At 32.5% G+C, this 21,344-nt stretch overlaps 1 protein-coding gene across 8 annotated transcripts in view; it reads left to right on the top strand.

Moving 5' to 3' along the window:
• LOC143257621 (uncharacterized) overlaps nucleotides 1-21,344 on the top strand; it is an 89,317-nt gene that overhangs the window by 36,034 nt on the left and 31,939 nt on the right. For all 8 annotated transcript variants that reach the window (XR_013031966.1, XR_013031965.1, XM_076516624.1 and 5 more), the window contains exon 2: nucleotides 16,693-16,827. Coding sequence is in view for 6 of the 8 variants with exons in the window: in XM_076516624.1 (XP_076372739.1) it covers nucleotides 16,693-16,827 (135 nt within the window). In the remaining 2 variants the exon portion in view is untranslated. The remainder of the gene's footprint in view (nucleotides 1-16,692; nucleotides 16,828-21,344) is intronic.

The following is a 21,344-nucleotide window of genomic DNA, read 5'->3' on the forward strand; positions in this document are numbered from 1 at the left end:
TTCATTATATCACATAATTGCGATATGTTATGCTATATTTATACCCCTATGTTTCTACGTAATCTAACATGAAACGTGTCTTGCGCTGCTATGGCAACGAGTGTAAGGATGCTGATTATTAGATTGATAGTTAAACGTGTTGCTGAGGGAACATTACATTATTATTATTATTATTATTTTAATTATCGTTTACACATAGTTTTGAAGAACTCGCTCAACAAATACCGAACTATTATAAGAACTTAAAAGTGAATCTAAATAAGGATGTAACAGTGTCAATCAAGCTGACGAGACCTTTCTATAAATACCAACGCTCTTCAGACTGGCTGAGATGTGTACTGACCGTGATATATTTTTATAGACAAAATAAATTTCAAACTTTCGTTTTTGCTTATACTTTATTTTGTGAAGTTTTCAATCAAGTTCAACTCATCAACTGCTATATGTGTTCGTAAGAAAATAACGTTTAACGATGAACTTTATTTTCTAAAAATAAAAGTATAAAGTGAACTTAGAGACGGATGCTTCAGTTTGTGTAACTATAGTCAAACTTCTAATTATTTATAGATTTTTGTTAATTAAGCTAATCTTTTTGTTGCACGAGTCGTTTAGTTTACCTGCATGTTGTATTTACTCAATTTAACTTGACTTTGAAAAGCCATAGGAAATTTAAAAGTTAATTAAAAAAAAATATTTAAAACCAGGAATCATATGATCGAAATATATGACGAAATTCTCTGAGATCGTAGCTAGTATTCCCAAACCCGTTAAGCAGTCAATGAGTTGAGTGTACCTGGGAGTTTTAAGATTATTGTGTACATTGACGTATCAGTCCGAAAAGGATATGACGAGTTCACTTGATGGGTCTCACACGGAAATGACGAAAATTAGTCTCATTTGTTTCCATTTTTTATTGTTTAGTAAAACCAAGTATTCACCCGTAGAAACCTGACGTTGTTATCATCGTGTTTTGTTAAATAAATACTGTAAGTATCAAAACCCCCATGGCTGCCTAGACAAATATGTGCTTAGGATTATTCGCTATAAGAAATATACATTATAAAATTGTACTACAAAGAGTTGCCAGTAAAAATTTAATATAAGTTTCTTACTATAGACTTGTTGTTTAAAACCATGTGGAACTGAGGTTTCGTCCGTAGAAAAAGGTCTGCAGATATCCTTTGTTTAATATATTTAATTGAACAATGTTTCTTTGCATGTTTATATGAATGAAATGTCAAAATTCAAATTCATTCTATTTATTGTAAGGCTCAGCAAATACAGTGGCAGCCACACTGATCATATTGTATTTATAATTAGTGTGGTAATATGAAATGTTGGTTTCTTTACATCTTGCATCAGTTGTGAAATAGTTATAAAAATAAACAAATTTTAATGTGATTAAAAGTATTCATAAAACATCAGGGAATTGAATATTTGATCATACAGAGTCGATGTTCAATTAACTTGAACAAAATGTTTTTTTTTGTGGTTAATGTAACTTAGTGGATAGATTATTATCATAATATCGTTTATTTTGTTTGTACACCAAACATGAGCTATATATTTTTTTGTGAATAATACATTAATGTGTCATTTTGAACTTTAGATTATGAATTTTATCAAATAGGCTATTAGTTTTCACTCAGTAAAACCAAGTTTATGAACCTATAAAATTTAAAAATAATAATAATCGATGCTGTATTTACTTCAGTGTTTGGATCTTGATAATGTGGAGTTTATATAAAAGAGCTTAGTGAAATCGCTACTAGCGTTATTAGTATGAAGGAAACTTTTTAAAGGTTATATTACTAATTTTAAAGCGTAGTTTACTAGTTATTATGTAAAATAAGAGATTCTTAAACATACCAAACACGAAAGCTCGTCTATGCAGTTTTGACGTTTTATTTTCCATAGATAACATTTTCAACCATGATTTTATTACTTGACACCTTCAATGAAATTTTTGTTCGTGTACTTTTTGTTTATTGAATATAAAATATTTCATTTTCACCAATAAATTTTTAACACAAAATTTATTAGCAAACTTGAATTTCAATGCTTCCTTGTCTTATCACTTTAAGATTCTTCAAATCTAAATTAGTTACAGACATGAAAATGGGTTAAAAAAAAGGATGTAATGTCAATAGCGATATGAAGAAACTGTTACTATACGATGGCTTCTCTGCATCAGTATTAATCACTATCACCAAAGATCAGAAAACACACTTAGTCATCAGATGGAAGACGCGACCAATTGTCGCCAATGGATGCTTTTTTTTTTTTTTTTTTTAAACTGTAACGGAAAATTAACTATCTAAGGAAGTACGAATTAAGCCAATTCTTTATCATGTCGATTATTTTGGGATAGAAAAGTCGTTTTTATTGACAATATTGCTTATTAATTTGAAGTGTTCCATCAAAGTGACTCTTTCAAACTTTCACTTAAAGCTATTTCCTTTTCAAGTATTGTTAGGCCTAACATATATATATTCAAAGTGTACAGAACTACTTGTGAATACAGATATTATTTTATTCTTACTTTAGAGAATTATAAAGGTTGCATTTGTTTAATCGCTTACTTTCTTGCAATTCTCAATATTAGCATGAAAATATCCGCAAACATACAAAAAAGAATAAATGTTCGTAAATGGTAGTTAATTAGTATAAATCATGTTTTTCTTTGATAAGCATTCGTTAATGAGACAATTCAGGATTTAGTATTATGCTCTTTTATTCCATTATTTTTTGACAATTTTTTAGATTTCAACTACATGATTTGTAAACTATTGGCAACACAAAGTGGCATAAGATTAAGCCATTATATGAATCATGTATATTTGCTTTGAGATCAAAGAACATTCGATTTTACAAATCTTAAAAGTTTTATCTCGAGGATTTTGTTAAAAGGATATATTAAACAAGCAAGGCTAGTTGGCTGCTGTAGTCTTTTTTTTTTTTTTTTTTAATGACACTCGTGAGAAAGAAGCTTTATTTATGTCTGATACTTTGAGAAAAAGATCAGTCATTCGTTGAGCTTTCATAAATTGGGTAAAAACGACGTATAAGTAAAACATCTTCCCTTTTTATTCTTATTTAATCAGTGTAACCTCGTCGGATGATTGCAAGTTTTGGTTCAGTTGTTAGAGGTTAAAAATAAATCACCGTAACTTTAAACAACATTTCAAATAAACTTTGTAAATATCTTTGTAGATAATCGAAAAAGAAAAATATATTTAATGTCCGAGTATTAAATATTATTTGCATTTGCTTAGTGCACTTTTTCTCTATCAGAGACTGTAATCCTTTTGTAAACTTGCATTTACATTTTAATCGTAAGAACATATTCTAAAAAAAGAGAAAGAAACAAAAACATATCTGCTGTAAATTTTTACGTCTCCCTAAAACTTTTGCTGGTTAATATTTAAATAAACATGCATTGTTTTCAGTAGGTATTGTTAAAGAGCTGACTGATTTAAAACCCGTAAAAACACAATAATTGTTATATTTGTAACTGTTATTTAGGCATAGTAAACGTTTCTTTGTAATTTTTCTAGGGTATGATTAAATAATTTTATTTCAACTTAAGGTAAAAGTCCTGGAATTTCAACCGTAAATTAATGCTATTGTTAGACTATTGAAAATAATAAATAAACTGAACAGGTTGCAATTTTACAATGTGCAATAATATGTTTTCCTAGTTCCCTCTCTCCAAAGCAGAAAAGTTTCGGATGATAATTAAAATGTTCATCTTCGTTTCTTTCATTTCTTGTAGTACCCTGGTTCGATTTATCTCGGTGGATAAAACATAGATATTCCATTGTGTATCTTTACACTAAAAAGCAATATTATCTCCTTAAAAATACTGTAACTTTATGTTGTTGTTTGTTTTGAAACTCGTGTATTTTATTTTTTATAATATAGCCATTTTTCCCATTTTTTTTAAATCTGTTTTTCGATGTACAAGACTAATATCCTTGGATCGATGTAGTTTTGTAATGGGTTAGGCTTAGTCATATTTCAAAATTATGAGTAGAAACGGTCTATAAAATCATTACTTAGACTTAACATATGTTACATAATTTTGTTCTTCTTTTCCATACGATCTTAATGTTGTTTTGATATGGGGTTAGCCACTCGGGGTTTCCTAGGCCCAAGGTTTACATTTTGGTTTAGGTGTTTTACACTCGGGTGGCCAGCTTTGAAAGTAACCCTCCGGGTATGGGACCGACATGCTCAACCGAAAGAAGCGAATATTCATTTAATTTCATTAGCTAGTATTATTTAACTGCCCTTTAAATAAGGGTTTATTTTGCGGTACATATTAGTACTCGTTAGAAATTAACCATTGGATCATCCAGAATCGTATTTACTTGATGGGGTTTGGACCCCCGGGTATACTTTTTATTCTGATACCCTCTGATTCTTTTTTACTTACTCAGGAAGAGACTGATGACGACATTTTCCGCCATTTCTACAGGCCCCCTCATTGCTAGAAACCAAGTTTTGATACCAGTGGTTGGCGAAACACAGATAGTCCATTGTGTCACTTTGTGCTTAATTTTAAACAAACCAAACAAACCATTTCTACAAAATACTATAATCAATCGTGTTACAATTATTCCGAAACCAATGGTGTCTATAACGTTCTTACTGAGGTTTAGTGTTTTCAAACAAGAATTGGTGAACATTGAAACGAACTTTTAATTTTTAATTTGATGAAGTTAGCATGTAATAACGGAAGTTTCGACCTGAGGGTGTTGTTTTTGCAGTATTTTGGACAGAGTTTGTTATGTATATCAGCAACGTGGTCGTCTCTAACAATTTTAGCAACGCGGAGGAGTTCTATAAGTTTGGTCGTTAGATTGTGCCAATGTCGTTTCGTAGCGTAAGTGCCTAAAAATAAGTTTGCTAGCTAATTTCTGACACGACGCCTTTATAGTGTAATAATGGCAAAACAACAACAACAAAATTAAATGTGCATTATATTAAACCTATATTTTAAAGTTACGTCTTGAACTAAGTTGATATTACTTTTTGAAAATGAATTAAGAAATAACAGTATTTAATTCACCGTTTTTCATAATGTTTGTAATATTTAATAACGAGCATTTGTTTTCTTTTTTATACGTGTGAACAAATGAACGACCCCTTAATTGTTAATGCTTTTCTTTGTTGTTGTTTGGCGTGATAAATCGCTACTATATATCCATCACATATGCGAAACTGTTGATGACATTCGCCGCTAAAACAGTGTTTTTTAAGCCTTTTTCTTCTTGACTACGTATACGTCGGAATAGATCTGAATATATTTGTCTTAATGTTTTGTAAGGGTACTTTTCATATAATGTTTTTCGAGAGTTTGCTTCCTTTTTATACTTTGTTTTTCGTGTCAACTTTTTCGTGTGATATAAACCTAGTCAGGGTGTAATATTTCGCAGTACGTTTTAAGTTTTAGGTGTTTTGTCGTGAGCTGATAATTCTTTCTTTCCCATCCTTGCTTGAATACATGAAACACAATGTAACCAAACATAACGATATTAAAACAAAACAAAAATAAAGTTGTAATATTTCTAATATCAAGTGCTCGTTCCAAAACCGTAAATAAATATTGGTATATTAAAACTGAATCGCGAAATTCGTAACTATTATATATAAGTCTTTCAAATTTGTTTTAGATGATAATTTATTTTTACAGAATACCGTATATATATATTTACTTGAAAAAAAAAAGCGATTTTTTTCTCGCACATGTAACATCTGCTATATGTTCAGATTAGTTAATGTTTTTTCACTCGTTCGTGAATTCTACGTAATTACGAGCGTTAAAGTCGTGAGAAGGAATAAGCTACAAGACTGGGTTTTTCGTTTGTCAGTTCATTCATCTCTCCTCTGAATATATATTTATTTGACATAAAATTTATTTATTTATTTTTTAATACATCACCTCATCGAATCATAACACGAGGTCGAAGACATAACCAAAATTGAGGCATATTTTTGTTATAATTCCAGTATATAGTTTTAATATTAGGGTAGATAAAATATTAACTTCAGTTGCTACTGTGGTGATTTATTTCTCTCTAGTTTTTGCTATAGCCATTTTCACGTTCAAGTTATAGGCCTAATTTCATAAATAAACTTTAAACATCATAAACAACATGACTAAACGTGGGCCTGACTTCAAATATAATGTTTTACTTTAAACAAAGATACATTGCTATTAAGTTTCGATCAATAAACATGACACGTAAATTATTAACTGAGAATCAGAATGTATCTCCTTACGGCTGGTATGGACATTAAAACTTTTATTAAAATAAAGTAGAGAACAACGTTTTGACCTGAAAATGACCTAAGAAGGTTATTTTACTTTTAAGTGTTTCTCGTCATCACGAAAGAATATCAGAATAGATATAATAAATCTCGTTTCTAATCCTTATTTCTTGTTTACAGAATTCTATAAATGATCATTAAATACTTTAATACTGACGGACTGTCACTTTGATATTAACTGTTTATTCGTGTTTGTAACTGATGTAAGCTTTCAGGTCGTGGTCTAATTTACTAGACCTTGATGATGCACCCGCTAGCAATAGTTTATATTAAAATATTAAAAATAAGGTTTACTACAATATATAAACATTTTCAGAATATGGCTCGCATGTTAGAGAGAATAATATAAAAACATTGTTAAGTATGGAAAGAATGTTATTATTACTTTGAATACTATTGATATTTTTATGTAGAAATATTCTAAAAACTAAGCCTTAACTGTTCTAATAACTGAAACTAGATTTTAATGTTTCATTCTTTTGATGTTTTAGATTATTTAATAATGAAGAATGACAAGTGAAGCGACAGAAGTGGTGTATATTATTTACAATCATTGAGTGAATTGTGTTTCAAAAAAAAAAAAAAGATTAAACATTGAAGCTGTAGTTTCTCGCCATTCGTGTATATTTCAAGAGAGCAACTTTGAATACGATTTATGCACGTCGAAGATTGGTCGAGGCAGAGAATCTAAAATAATAAATAGATAAAATCGATCTAATGTATTCAAATTTTGGAAGTACAAAGAAATGCCAGCCATGTTAACATGTCACAGTCGCAAATAGATATGTTGGTGAAACATTTTAGAGGCTTGTATGTATTTTTGTATTTAGAATTTCGCGCAAAGCTACTCGAGGGCTATCTGCGCTAGCCGCCTCTAATTTAGCAGTGTAAGACCAGAAGGAAGGCAGCTAGTCACACGGCTGAAAGGGCGAGCATGTTTGATGTGACAGGGATTCGAACCCGCGACCCTCAGATTACGAGTCGAACGCCTTAACCCACCTGGCCATGCCGGGCCTTAGAGACTTGAAAAGGCTATATTTTCTTTGTTTCCTTTATTACGTTATGTTTTAATTCTCATTTATGTACTTTTGGTCTAGGCATAATACAAATGACTTTATTCATGCTCTAATGGCTAAGTTTGAACATTTTCTCAAGAATAAAACAGCAGGTGTGTAATGTCTTTCGTCGTCCACTTAACCTCTGACCCTATTCTTTCAAACAGTAAGATTATTTCTGAATTCTCTAGCTTAAGACAGTGCTCTACAAGTTCAGTGAATTCTCTTTTAAACAAGTTATCGATCCATAAACTGTTTTGAATTGGCTGTATCTACGCTGCCACAAGTGTATCTTCAGCGGTTCATCTTTCACTACTGTTTCTTTATGCATTTTCAACATATTTTTCATTTCTGGTTTCGATTATGCGTTTGTTTGTTTTTCTTTTTTTAAACACACAATCACATACATAGAGAGAGAGAGAGAGAGAGAGAAAGCACCCCAGTATAGATTATTTATTGAAATATGTGTGTGTGTGTGTCTTATTGAAGTGGTTATAAAACTGTTATACTTTTTTTTTTTTTTACTGTGCAGAATAATGATGTATTTTTTCAGAGTTGACGTCGTTATTTAGTTCTTTAATATTTTATATTTCACAAATCTTTGTTTTAAAACGTTTCTGTTATTTAATTTGTATGTTATTTTGGTGGTAATCTAGACCGGTAGATAGATAGATATTGTAACAAATAATAGACTGCAGAACCTTTCTCACTTCATGTGAGTCAACCAGTAATTAATTATTATGTCATGTTTTAATTTTTTCGTAAATAAACCTTTGCAAATTCACAATTGTTACTAATTGCATTTGCCTGTTTTCAACAAAGTATGTCAAATGATTTTCCAAATCTCAGTTTTTTCAGTGGTGTATTAAAGACACCTACATATAATAAACTTAATGTGAAATACATATTCAAAAATGTTTGCTTTAACTCGCACACTAGCCAGTGTCTCCTAAACAATATTACCATGGTTGTATCATTTATCTATGTGGTGTAAAACTGAGTTTACACTTAGGTGAAGTCTTGATTGATTTTGTCGAGTTTAAGTCAGTGGTGATTCTTTAGTGAATTAGGACCCTAATATAATAATACCAGTTAGTTGTTTCTCACTTTTTCCTTAACCCTAGAATAACCAACAGATCTTGTATTTTTAAAACATGTTTTTCTAACCTAAAATATAAAGGTGTGAAAACGTTCGAGTTAATAGCACAACCAGGTAGATGTTGTTACCTGGTTGGTTTCTATCTGACCAGCATTTCTAAGGTTCAGAGAGCCATCCTAAATTGTATATATAAGTTATTACGATTATTTAGCATTTTCAACCTAAACGGCTAATTATACAACATCAATGTAGTTAAAATAAGCTAGTAATGTACGTGATCATAGAACGTCACAGACTTTTAAGTATTGTAAATAATTTGGTAGCCATACAAAGTCGTGACCAAATACTAAAATATCGATTTCAGGTATGTCATACTTGAGAGGTACGGCGTGACTTACCGTCTAGGGTTTCGGACTTTGAATCATAAGGTCTTAGGTTCTGGAAGATACGCTATTCAGCACGGTCCACACTTTTCAGCTGTGGGCACATAATGAAAGTAAACCGACAACCAATCCCGCTATTCAATTCAAAGATCCTGACAGAACTTTTTTGGCGCGATTGCTATTAGCATAGGGACTGTTTTACCTACGGTCAGTAGCTCAGAATTAAATACAACTATACTTGATTCTATGGGTTCTCTGACCTGATAGTTTAGTTCACGTGCATTTGAGGTTGGAAATTTCATTTTCCCCCTGAGAATTTGTTTAGTGATTTTGAAATTTTGTAAGAATGTTTTATCAGAAAAAAATGAGCTGGGAGTTAAAATTATTCTGAAAGATGTGAACGAACAATACAGCGTTTATATTTAACATTTATATGGAAGGAGGGGCAAAAGTTCTCAAATATTTTTGGATACCTCTGTAAAAGTATAGCATTTCACATCCATCTTTTCTGTCCCTACGCGTTTGTAAAAATATAGCATTTCACATTTATGTTTTGTTCCTCCCACCTCTGATTTCCAGCAGCAGTGTATAAATTAAGAGGAACATGTAAAAAAAGAAACTACAGTTAACTTGTTTTTGTAAACGTTCTTGTCTTTCAGATATTGCTCATAATTAAAGTTTTAAAGGATCTGATGAACAAATGAAGTTATTTTTCTTTTTGACGTGACACCGTATTCTGGTGGCATTGAATGTATTCAAAATTGACTTTTCACGTATGACATAGCCGAAAGTTTGGTGTGTCGTGAAACTTGTGTGTGATAACGATTATGTTTATTTTCCACAAGCAGATGTTTGTAAACATATGATTTGGCTTGCTTATTTATTTGTTGGTTTGTCGGAAATGTGGTTTTTTTTGTTTATAGCGACAAAAACTTGTAGCATCATATTCGTTTTGCCATGAAATTATGACATATATCAAAAATGAAAGTAAAATTGGCTCGTCCTGCAGTGATATGGCAAGAAGAATAAAAACAAATAAATAAGCATATTTTAAACGTATGTTCGTGGAAAAGGTTGTGAACAGTAAAAAAAAAAAAGGTGGGATTATTTACTCGAGTATTAAAAAAACGACATTAATAAACTGTGAAATGACAACTAGTTTGAGTTTGGTTTTTGATAGACATCCATAAAACATTGTAAATAGTTACAGTACAACAGATGCTATAATGACTGGAAAGAAACGAGGATTTTTTTTGAGACATTTGCTAAAAGAACAAAGAAAAAGTCACGAAAAGCATTGAAGTTTGGACAATTGTTTACTTTTCTGAGAAACAACTGATAATTTTACTTCATCGTCTATTTCTTCGAGGGCGGTTCTTAAGGAAACAGAAATCGATTACTTTCCAAAGTAATCGTCAGTAGAGCGGAATCTTATCTTGACACTTAACCGTTTTCTTAATAGTTGCCAGCTCGTGGCACATGCCAGGTGCTTCTAGTCCCAACTCATTGGTGCCGAAATTTTAGGCACATGTCTTTGATGGCGGCTAGACAAAATACTGGGTAAATGATAGTGTACATTACCGTCCCTTTTTGTTTCTGTGTGCTGTAAGTACAGGTTTTTTATTATTGTTTTCTTCTTGAACTAGAACAACATAGGCAACAAGTAGAACTCTAAATAACCTGTATCGATTGGAATAAAATGTTACGAATCCACAGGTACTGCTATATTTGTTTTGTTATTAACGCAACTCTCTAGAGAGGACCGGTTGTATCTCAGTGATTCGAGTGCAGGGTTGCGTACCGAAGGGAACAAGGTTCTCGACGTTATGCTACGGAACAAACTTCGTATTTTGAGCTGTGAAGGCGTTGTGTAAAGGAAGAATAAATCCTGTTATTCTGTTCAAAGGGCCAGACAAGTCCTTTATACATTCTATGTTCGTAAACATGTTTTCTGTAAAGTTATACTGGCATATTAGCACATTTAGGGAGATTGTATTTTTACGTCCTCTTCTATCAGATGTTAAAGTTACATAAACATTGTGGACACACACACATAAATGACAAACACGAAACAATTATGTAAACATTTATATAGCAAATTCGTGAAAACGTATAAAGTTAAAATTATTACCGTGCACGAGATACGAGAAAGATTTTAATACGTGTATTTGCAAACGTAGTGGCCTACTTAAAAGATATGCAGTATCATATGTAACATATATTTGCTATTAAACGTGGATATTGTTTCTCATATAGATTGTAATATTATCACAACTTTCATTGAACAATCATTAAACCTTATTGAAATACCTTAATAAATTTTGGTGCATGTGTGCTTGAATTTAATAAGTAGAAAACAAAACAAAACTGAGAGACGAATAATAGGAAAAAAAAGTAAATTATTTAAAGCGACGTTTTGAACATGTTCGTCCAACTGTACACGTACGTACTGCTAATACGTGTACAGCTTGGACTGGGGATGATATTACAACCTGGTGTTAATAGTAAATTATTAAACAACGTCGGTTATTGCAAAGAAAAATGGCATGATATGTAGACACAATTTCAAACAAACCAACATCTTTGTCAAAAGTTCACCAATGGATGAAAAAAGTAGAATATTAAATATTGACCAAGAAGTCTATCCATTGAAATTTCAGCTTGAACAAACGCAGTTACAGGTAGAAGTTTCCCTTGGTGAAGGCTCAGTTTTCTTAAGTTCAAAAGTAAGAGTTAAAGAGTGATGTTTAAAATAAAAGGTTTCTGCGCCCGTTCTGAGTGTCATGTAAATATAGATCATTACACTTTGTGACACAAAACTAAATTACTGTCAACTGTTCCTGGAGTATAAAAGCTAATGTCCGCAAATTACTAGAAACGTGAACATTTGGATGATGATATATTGAATCGAGAATTTGTTTTCAATATCCATTTAAGTCATTACCAAACTATTTTCTGCAGTGCAATTTGAATTTTTTACCTCTGACGGTGGGCGTGCATGTTTAGCTGTTCGTAAACTGTAAGGTCACCTTGTGTAAGTTTCTTGACCTAATTTTTTATTAAATTCCCTTGCTGGACAAAAAACACTGCATGATTATTTAATTTCATACACAACCATTAGTTTCTTAATTAATATTAACATGGTGGTATAAATTATAAATTTGTATATGAAAACTTTACAGAATCTACGAATCCTGTAATATATTTATGGTGACCGAAAACTGTCGATTTAAAGATACTTTATGAATTTTCACAACAGATAAAACAAGGATAAAAAAATGCTGGTCTGTTTCAAGTTTGTCCCCAGCATAGCGGTATGTGTGGAGACCCTTATAACGCCAGAAATCGGGTTTCGATACCCGTTGTGGACAGAGCACAGAGAGCCCATTGTGTAACTTTGTGCTTAGCTTTAAACAAACAACAGTTTATTTCAAGTTTACGATTCGAAATATATTTGAACATGTGGGTGAAAAAAAATGCAGTTTCTTCTATTTCTGCACATGTCCTACAGCATGGCTCATGTTGAAATAGTTAAGCCGTTTAGTTTAGCAAAAATGTTGTTACGACCTATTTCTTTGTGTAACCTTTTATTTTTCGGAATTTTTCTTATCGTAATATTAGTGTAGTGTCTTCCAGGAAGACACAAAAATGCTTAAAAAATTATAGTTTCGAAGAAATAAAACGTGAAATGCGTCTTTCCTTCAGTTCCAGAATTACATTCTCTTCTCTTTGCATGCACGAGCATACTTAAATACTTTATTAAGAGTAACGGTGAGGCCAAAGTGGGCGGAAATGTGTAATTTAGGTTACCATGGAAACCGTGTACGCTATTTCAATTGCTCAATCAGAGATTTAAGTATGTACGGGCAATGAGACTTCACCGTTCGCTAGCCGTAACGTTTCGTAGTGCTCACGAGAATAGTGTTTTCTTTCACGCACACGCTCCCTGTGCAAATAAAAAGTTATAATAACATTATTGTTTTTCTTTATGTGTGTGTTGTAGTTAAACTTAAGTTCTCGAAATATTTAATTCGCATAAATCCAGTTGCTTTTTTAATTACGCTTAGTTTGTTATAGTATATACTGCAAAGTTTGTTATTTGGAGTTGCGAAGATGTATTATTTTTATTTCAGTGTATGTGTGGTTTTTATATAAAAAAAACAAACACATCTGGCTATCTCCTGTGCCCACCGAGGGGAATCGAACCTCTAGTTTTAGCATTGTAAATCCGAAGACTTATCGCTGTCACATACGGTGATTTTTACTTAGGTAAAGAAAAGGGGTAAAACTAATATGATAACCGCACAAAATATGTAGGTTAAGTCAAATAAATAGCTCATAAAATATAAATGTACCCATATGACTTTGTTGTGAAGCATAAAGCTACACAATGTGATCTCTATATATAAATATTATGCCCACCGCGGGTATCGAAATCCAATTTTTATCGTTATAAGCCCTCAGACTTACCGATGAGCCACTTGGTGGGGTATATGATAGATAAAAAAAAAAAAAATATACAAGCTGCAATGGAATTAAAACAGTAAAATATACTTTGAGACGTGTATTTGCAAACGTAGTGGCCTACTTAAAAGATATGCAGTATCATATGTAACAAATATTTACTATTAAATGTGGATATTGTCTCCCTTATAGACTGTAATATTATCATAACTAGGCCCGGCATGGCCAGGTGGTTAAGGCACTCGACTCGTAATCCGAGGGTCGTGGGTTCGAATCCCCGTCACACCAAACATGCTCGCTCTTTCACCCGGTCAATCCCACTATTCGTTGGTAAAAGAGTAGCCCAAGAGTTTGCGGCGGGTGGTGATGACTAGCTGTCTTCTCTCTAGTCTCAAACTGCTAAATTAGGGACGGCTAACGCAGATAGCCCTCGAGTAACTTTGCGTGAAATTCAAAAAAACAAACAAACAATTATCATAATTTTCATTGAACAACCATTAAACGTTATTGAAATACATTCATAATTGTTGGTGCATGTGTGTTTGAATTTAAGTAGAAAAAACAACAACTAAGAGACGAATAATAGAAAAAAAGAGTAAATTGTTTGAAGCGACGTTTTGGTCACATCTGTCTAACTGTAGGCGTACTGCTAATACGTGTACGGTTTGGGTGGGGATGATATTACGACCTGGTGTTCATAGTGAACTATTAAAAAAAATGTGGGTTATTACGAAAAAAATGGCATGATATGTAGACAAAAATTTCAAACAAATTAACATCTTTGCCAAAAGTTCACCAATGGATGAAAAAAGTAGAATATTAAATATTTACCAAGAAGTTTTGAACAAAGGCAATTACAGGTAGAAGTTTCCCTTGGGAAGGCTTAGTTTACAGGTTTTCATCAGGAGTTTAACTTGTAAAGACAAACACTAAATTAAGGTCGGAAAAAGATTACTATTACAGAGTTTGAAGGGTTGCCATTTTAAAGCGGAGGTGGTAGACATTATTCCTTCTATAAATGTCAGAACAAGTGAAAATATTTAGTGAAAGCTACAACTTACAATCACAAACCAGTCGCAGTAAATATATATACAGTGATAAGCAAAAATTAGTTATTTCTGAGGTGGACAATGGATAACTTTTAATGGTTTTTGTAGGAGAGTGATATCACACTGACCCCGCTGCGATTCACGAATAATTTGAAAGAATATTAGGTAGTCTTCGTAGTAGTTATAAAGGCTTTCAACGACCTAATCACCAGGTGCTGACCGTGAATAGTTATCGAAAACAGTCAATGAAGAAATCTCTTCCAGACTAGACTGCTTGTCTTCGGTGTTTTTGTCAGACAGTTTTATATTGTAATAGACTGCCTGAACATGCTTGTCGCTGTAAATATATTTACTAATCTTCACTAAATATTTTCGCTTTTTAAGGCATACATAGAGAAACATTTTTCAATACCCAGGCTAGGCTTCAAAATGGCAAAAACTTTCAGTTCTGTTTGTGAATTCATAAAGCTTTGAAAGAGACAAATGCATGTAAAAGTATATAATTTTGTAAAACGAGCACTAATGTTTCTTATATCTTGCTGTTTTACTTTCGATTTATTTTTATTTAAGGATTTATTAATTTAACCCTTGTACGTGGAATGTCGGTTAAATCGGCGCATATTTCAGCCCATATTAGACAGTGATTGGTTTAAAATTTTCTAGGATTTATTTGAAAAAAAAAGATAAAATTGGACAGTTGATGAAGTAAGTTGTATTACAGTACTTTATTTCTTGAGGATTTGAACTGAAACATTTCATAAATGCATTAACAGATGAATAATAATCTTTCCAATTAAACTTTATTTAGAAAAAGAAAAAGTCAACTCTGTTTGTTGTCGGTTACAGAATACTTTAACCACAATTGAGAGGGCTATTAATGCAAATCTTTTCACTAGTGCCTTCTGTAAATTAGTGATTTTTCACGTGAATAAGAATGGTTATTGATGTTTCTCTTAAAACTCATTGAAGGGAGGCAGACATTTATTTTCAAATTTTGTTGTAATTCACACAAAAAGCAAATAACTATATAGTCTTGTTGTTGTCAAGTTGTTTTGGGAATTCTCCGAAACTGTTAAAACTTGGTGCCAAAGAGTAGATGGAATGATTGAATGGGTTTCGTTTTTATGTATTTATTTTTGTATTTTATAAAGCATTTCTGACTGAATAATATACAATAATAAATTTTTAGTATCAATCTTGCATATTCTTGAAATTATTTTGTAAATACAAGAATACTATGGCAGTGAAGGACATTTCAAGATACCATACATATACACACCACCATATGAAGTCTAGTCATATTATTTTGATTTACTTATAAGGAATTGAATTTTCCGAAACAGGTATAACTCGATTTCACGTTTATTTTTAGATCCTTTTTTAATATTTAATAACACAGGGAGCAAAGTTGATTTGAAATTAAACTAATGTACATATATGTATGTAATTCGTTTAAGTTTTTATATTACAACAGCTTTTAAAGTGAATAGTTTGAATTAGGCCTACGATCAATACTCAATCGAATTGTTGAGTCGTAAGCAGTCTTAACTCCAGCTACAAAGCAGGCGTAAAGCCACCAATTATTAGGCATACGAAATAGACATTTTGAAGACATTGTCAGTGACGTTCCCAACTGATGATACAATGCAGTTTAAATTAATTAGTATAAATGTTTTGGAAATTTTCAATCTCGTCTTAAAGTAAAAAAAGGAAAAGTATTTTATCTTCTAGTTAGTAAATATTTTGTTTAAGACTTATCTTAAGACCGGAGTAATTCTCAGACGCAAGTTGTAAATAGATTTAAAAATTACTAAGCCTAGCAATTAAGCGCGTTTACGAACAGATGGAATGAATTTAATTCTATCTTACAGTTTAATTTGAAGGAATTAAAAATTAAGGACGTTGTCTTAACAAGTACTTTTTCAATCATAAAATAAACAGTTAAAAATAAATTTTGTTGTGATTTTTTAAATATTTTTATTATTAAAAGTTATTGCTGGACAATATATATATTAATCTTCTACCTATCTGCGATTTCTTTAAACATATATCTCGGTTCATGCTTCATCACCGTGTTGATTTTTTGCACCATTGACCTTCTAAGTTCTGCGACAGCTGATGCCGCGGTTTAAGCGCGAGACACGATTTAAAATAATCGCGCATATGTGAAATTGTAAATTAGCGTATAGACGTTTTCACACATTTCAGATAAGTGCGTGACAAATATACTAGATTCGTGAATAGCTTCATTGTTAGCTAATATTTTAGCGTCACGTCTTAACTATACTCGCTGTTTTCCGTTACAGGATGGGTCACGCGGTGAGTTGGAAACACTTGCCAAGCGGTACTCGGAAGAACTACGAACTCATTACCAGGATGTTGTCGAACGCTTGGAAGAGCTCAGGCGACGTCGTGTCGTCATCGACGTACCTCCACTTCCGGTAAACTTCATATCCTGTTATACGTAGTAGTATCAAACTATATACAGATTGTAAATTAAATGCTATAATAATGGATATACGATATAATACTGACTTTAAATATTTTTGCTTTAACCATTATCACTATTCTTGACATTTCACTTTGTCTTCCTAAAATTTTAACCTTGATGTTCATTTAAGGTTTAGATTTAATAATCATGAATTGCAATAGTGACTCACAATGAGGATAGCAAGGAATTGCACGAACTCTAACAGAACGTTCGGGTAAAAAGCACTTTAAACAGCAAAGATTAAGTTCAAACAATACTTTTAAACGTGTACTATTGAATGCTAAAGCTGTAAGCATATAAAAACATACATATTAGACTTGCAAGGAAAAAAAATCCTCTCAAAATGGGTCAGTTTGTAATTATTATTAATCCTTTCCAATCCTACATCAAAAACAGTTTGGTATATTACATCCAAACTTTTTGTGAATACTAAATAAGTGACTGCGAAGGATTTGAGGGTATTGAAAAGTCGATGTAAAGTTTGTATTTTGACTGGACCAAATGTAATTCTAGATAACAGCATGGAGACAAAACAGGGATTTGTAGTTTGAGCAAATAATTTCTACAGTATCACCAGCCTTGTTTTTTCGCATGTGTTTAAATTCCCAATTTTTTATTTATGTAATAAAAAAAGGTATTTCATGTGCTTATAAATCTGTTTGTATTTTGAATAATATGAAAACTTGTGATAATTGTTCTGACGGATATTTTACTGAATAAATTTTGTAATAAAAACGAGTTTCGGTATGCATCTGGTAAATTTTTTTATTCGTAAGACGAGTAATTTTTTTAAGAGACGATAGTTTTAAATGTATACTTTTCTTTATTATCATCTGCAGAATAGATTAAACACAGCTGTGGTGGACACAGTTTTACTTGTTAAAATATTATAGTTTGTTGTTTTGTTTGTTTGTTTTTGAATTTCGTACAAAGCTACTCGAGGGCTATTTGTGCTAGCCGTCCCTAATTTAGTGGTGTAAGACTAGAGGGAAGGCAGCTAGTCATCACCACATACCGCCAACTCTTTGGCTACTCTTTTACCAACGAATAGTGGGATTGACCGTCACATTATAATGCCCCCACGGCTGAAAGGACGAGGATATTTGGCGCGGTGGAGATGCAAACCCGCGACCCTCAGATTACGAGTCGTACGCCTTAAAACGCTTGGCCATGCCGGGCCCTATTATAGTTTAAAACAACGAAACTAATTGGGGTATCAGGTTTTTAAACCGTACATCTTATTTTCATTTTAAAATATATTTTCAAGCGGCACTTTGTTATTATAAACCACATAATTTGTGCTATATTTGATACTTCCTACAGTTAAGTGTTTCGTTTTATTCTGCCACTCGCCATATTACAAAGGTACCGGTATCACTTTTACTAAACAGAAGCTTTCTGATTAAGCATTATTATAGAAAAAAAGTATCAATACTTTAAAGTTGTTTTAAGTAGTGCATGGTGACTACAATTATGACAGACCTGTTACGTGACGAGCAGGATAGGCCTGGCATGGCCAAGCGCGTAAGGCGCGCGACTCGTAATCCGAGGGTCGCGGGTTCGCGCCTGCGTCGCGCTAAACATGCTCGCCCTCCCAGCCGTGGGGGCGTTATAATGTGACGGTCAATCCCACTTTTCGTTGGTAAAAGAGTAGCCCAAGAGTTGGCGGTGGGTGGTGATGACTAGCTGCCTTCCCTCTAGTCTTACACTGCTAAATTAGGGACGGCTAGCACAGATAGCCCTCGAGTAGCTTTGTGCGAAATTCCAAAACAAACAAACAGACGAGCAGGATAAAGGAACATGAAATACACTATTGAAGAGATAATGATATTTTTAGTGCTGTTTGTGATAAAAGCCGTATACGTTAATATCGACTTGAAAATTTAAACTTCTTCGAAATAGGCAGCTGTGTTTTCCGGTCTCTCTCTTTAGTGGAAATGCGAACTTTGAAAAGACACACACTTGCACACTCGAGGTTTCTTTTGTTGGTTTTGGGGACCAATGGAGTTTGAAAAAAAACACACAAGAAATGTGCCTTAGTTATTAGGATCGTAGATCTTGAAATAAAGTATAGGTTGACTTGTAACCAGAGATAAACGGCTACAGCATAGTGAGTTGATTGTATAGAGTTATTTAACACAAATATAAAATAGCATAATTCAAACCTTCCAAAACTACTGTTTAAGACAAATAATAATGCAAATGGGAATATGCAAAATGGCGCCCCCACAAAAAAAATTATAGTGGATGGACTCCTCCATCTCCCAACTCTAACAGTGCCTGTAATTGTTTAAACAATGAATTATATGTTGAAAAAAAAAAACTACTCATTTCTTTAACAAACAAATGGACCCCGCTGGTACAACGGTAAGTCTACGGATTGACGACGCTAAAATCAGGGATTCAATTCCCTTCGGTGGACTCAGCAGACAGCCTGATGTGGCTTCGCTACATGAAAACACCCACACATAGTAAACAAAAAACTTGTTCATTTTTGAATGAAAAAAGTGCATTTTCTTTAAAGATTATGGTTACCATTATGATAGAGGAATATATTTCTAAATTATAATAATTCTTTATATTGTGACTACGACAAGTTATTTAACACAGACAAATTTGTATATTTTAATTGTCGATATGCTTTAGATTTGGAAACATTAGTTTAAGTGAGTAAACCAGTGTGTTAGTACGTTGCTTGATGTACTTCTCAGCTTATGGATACTCCACAATTCACGGACACTTTTAACAGGCAAATATTTATTATATTTATACCAGGAAATCTGTAACTACTAGCCCGTGTGTATTCGTCTTTTGTGTAACATATTCATTCAAATTCCGTGTCAGTAAGGACAGTGGTAAGTTCATGCACTTACAAAGTCGAAATCCAGGGTTTCGATTTCCTGCGAAGGATACGACTGTAAATCTAAAATAAACAAAGGAAATCCTAACAGAAATGACGTCTTAACAAAAACAGAAGATATCAACTGAGATTAATTTTATCTATTCAATAGTGTAGGCCTAGAGTGGCAAGTCTAACAAACATGGAACTAAACAGGCAACAAAATTTTGATATTTTTATTTAATTTTGGAATGTGGGGGAGACAACCTGCCGCACGAGATCGAGATACTTATCAAGAGTACTGAGCGATCATGCGTCTAATCTCGTAATTAATTACATGATTAATACGAAGGCTTCATTTTTGAAGCGATCACACAGAGGTAGCAAAAAAAAAAAAAAAAATCTGCCTTGTTTGTCAGCCCAAATAAAAATAAGTTTTTCGTGGCTTTGTATATTTCTTTGTACAATAGTAATTAAAAAGTGGGCGATTTTTAATATTTCTTGGGCAAGTACAGTCGATAACTTAAGATCGTAGTTCATTGTTTTAACCTAAATGTTTTTTTTTTTCCTTTGGAACAGTATCTCCCCAAGGCCATTTAGTTTCAAGAGTTGAAAACAATTGTTTCCTAATGAGGAAATTGAAGTACAATAATAAAGATGAAGATGGGTGACCAATCACTTTATTTACAATGTTTTGAAAGATGGAGTAAATGTATTGCGAAACTTTTAAATTTTGTAATCAAAATGCTTTTTTTTTCAAACGTTTTTCTTTGAGTTTCTTTCTGCGAAAGTAAAGTCCACCAGTAGTTGTTTGCAGTGAGAATGAAGTCCGCCATTAGTTCTTTGTTGTGAGGATAAGTCCACCATTGGTCCTGTGCAGTTTGATTTATTCGTAATTTCGTTCTTGGTATATTTCGATTTTCACTCCACGTGTGTAAAACATCTTCGTGACTAGTTAGTGAATTTCATTAAAAATCGAACCAGCTGTGACAAAAGTACGAAACGCACAAATAAACTTACAATGATTTACTTACAAATTCATTTCACGATACTGTGAACACGTTTCGGTAAGTGTGTGTAATTTGGCGAATTTCCGTACTACTTGGATGTGTTATGCACAATAAGTAATGCCATTGGATAATATGTATAATGTAATAGTATAAAAGAATTTTTCACATTGTTTGGTTAATATACATAATTTCTACTGGATAATATGAACATTGACATTTCACAAATTAACTGGACATTATTCAACAGGAAATACACACATTCTTGAAACACTCGTTAATATGTATAGTATTCGTGAAATATGCACTTTAACGTGTACCTAACATATCTTAAATCTGTAGTCTAGTTTTTGTTTTGTGATCGTGGTTCACATTCATATCTTTAACATTTTCAGTTCAATGGTGTGGCACTACACTACACAGAGTTGTGGTGGAACGGAATATATTACATCTACATTTGACATTGTGTGACGTTCGCGGGTAGTGTGATGCCGCTCGAAAGTAATCACTTTCTGGAATGAAACGTTAAAATCCCTTTTCCAAAGCAAATCATAAAATGTGTGTTCAAATGAAGAATTTAAACGGAGATATTATCCCTTGTTCCTAATAGCATTTGAAAAT

The sequence above is a fragment of the Tachypleus tridentatus genome, chromosome 7, assembly GCF_004210375.1.
Source record: "Tachypleus tridentatus isolate NWPU-2018 chromosome 7, ASM421037v1, whole genome shotgun sequence".
NCBI classification, from domain to species: Eukaryota; Metazoa; Arthropoda; class Merostomata; order Xiphosura; family Limulidae; genus Tachypleus; species Tachypleus tridentatus.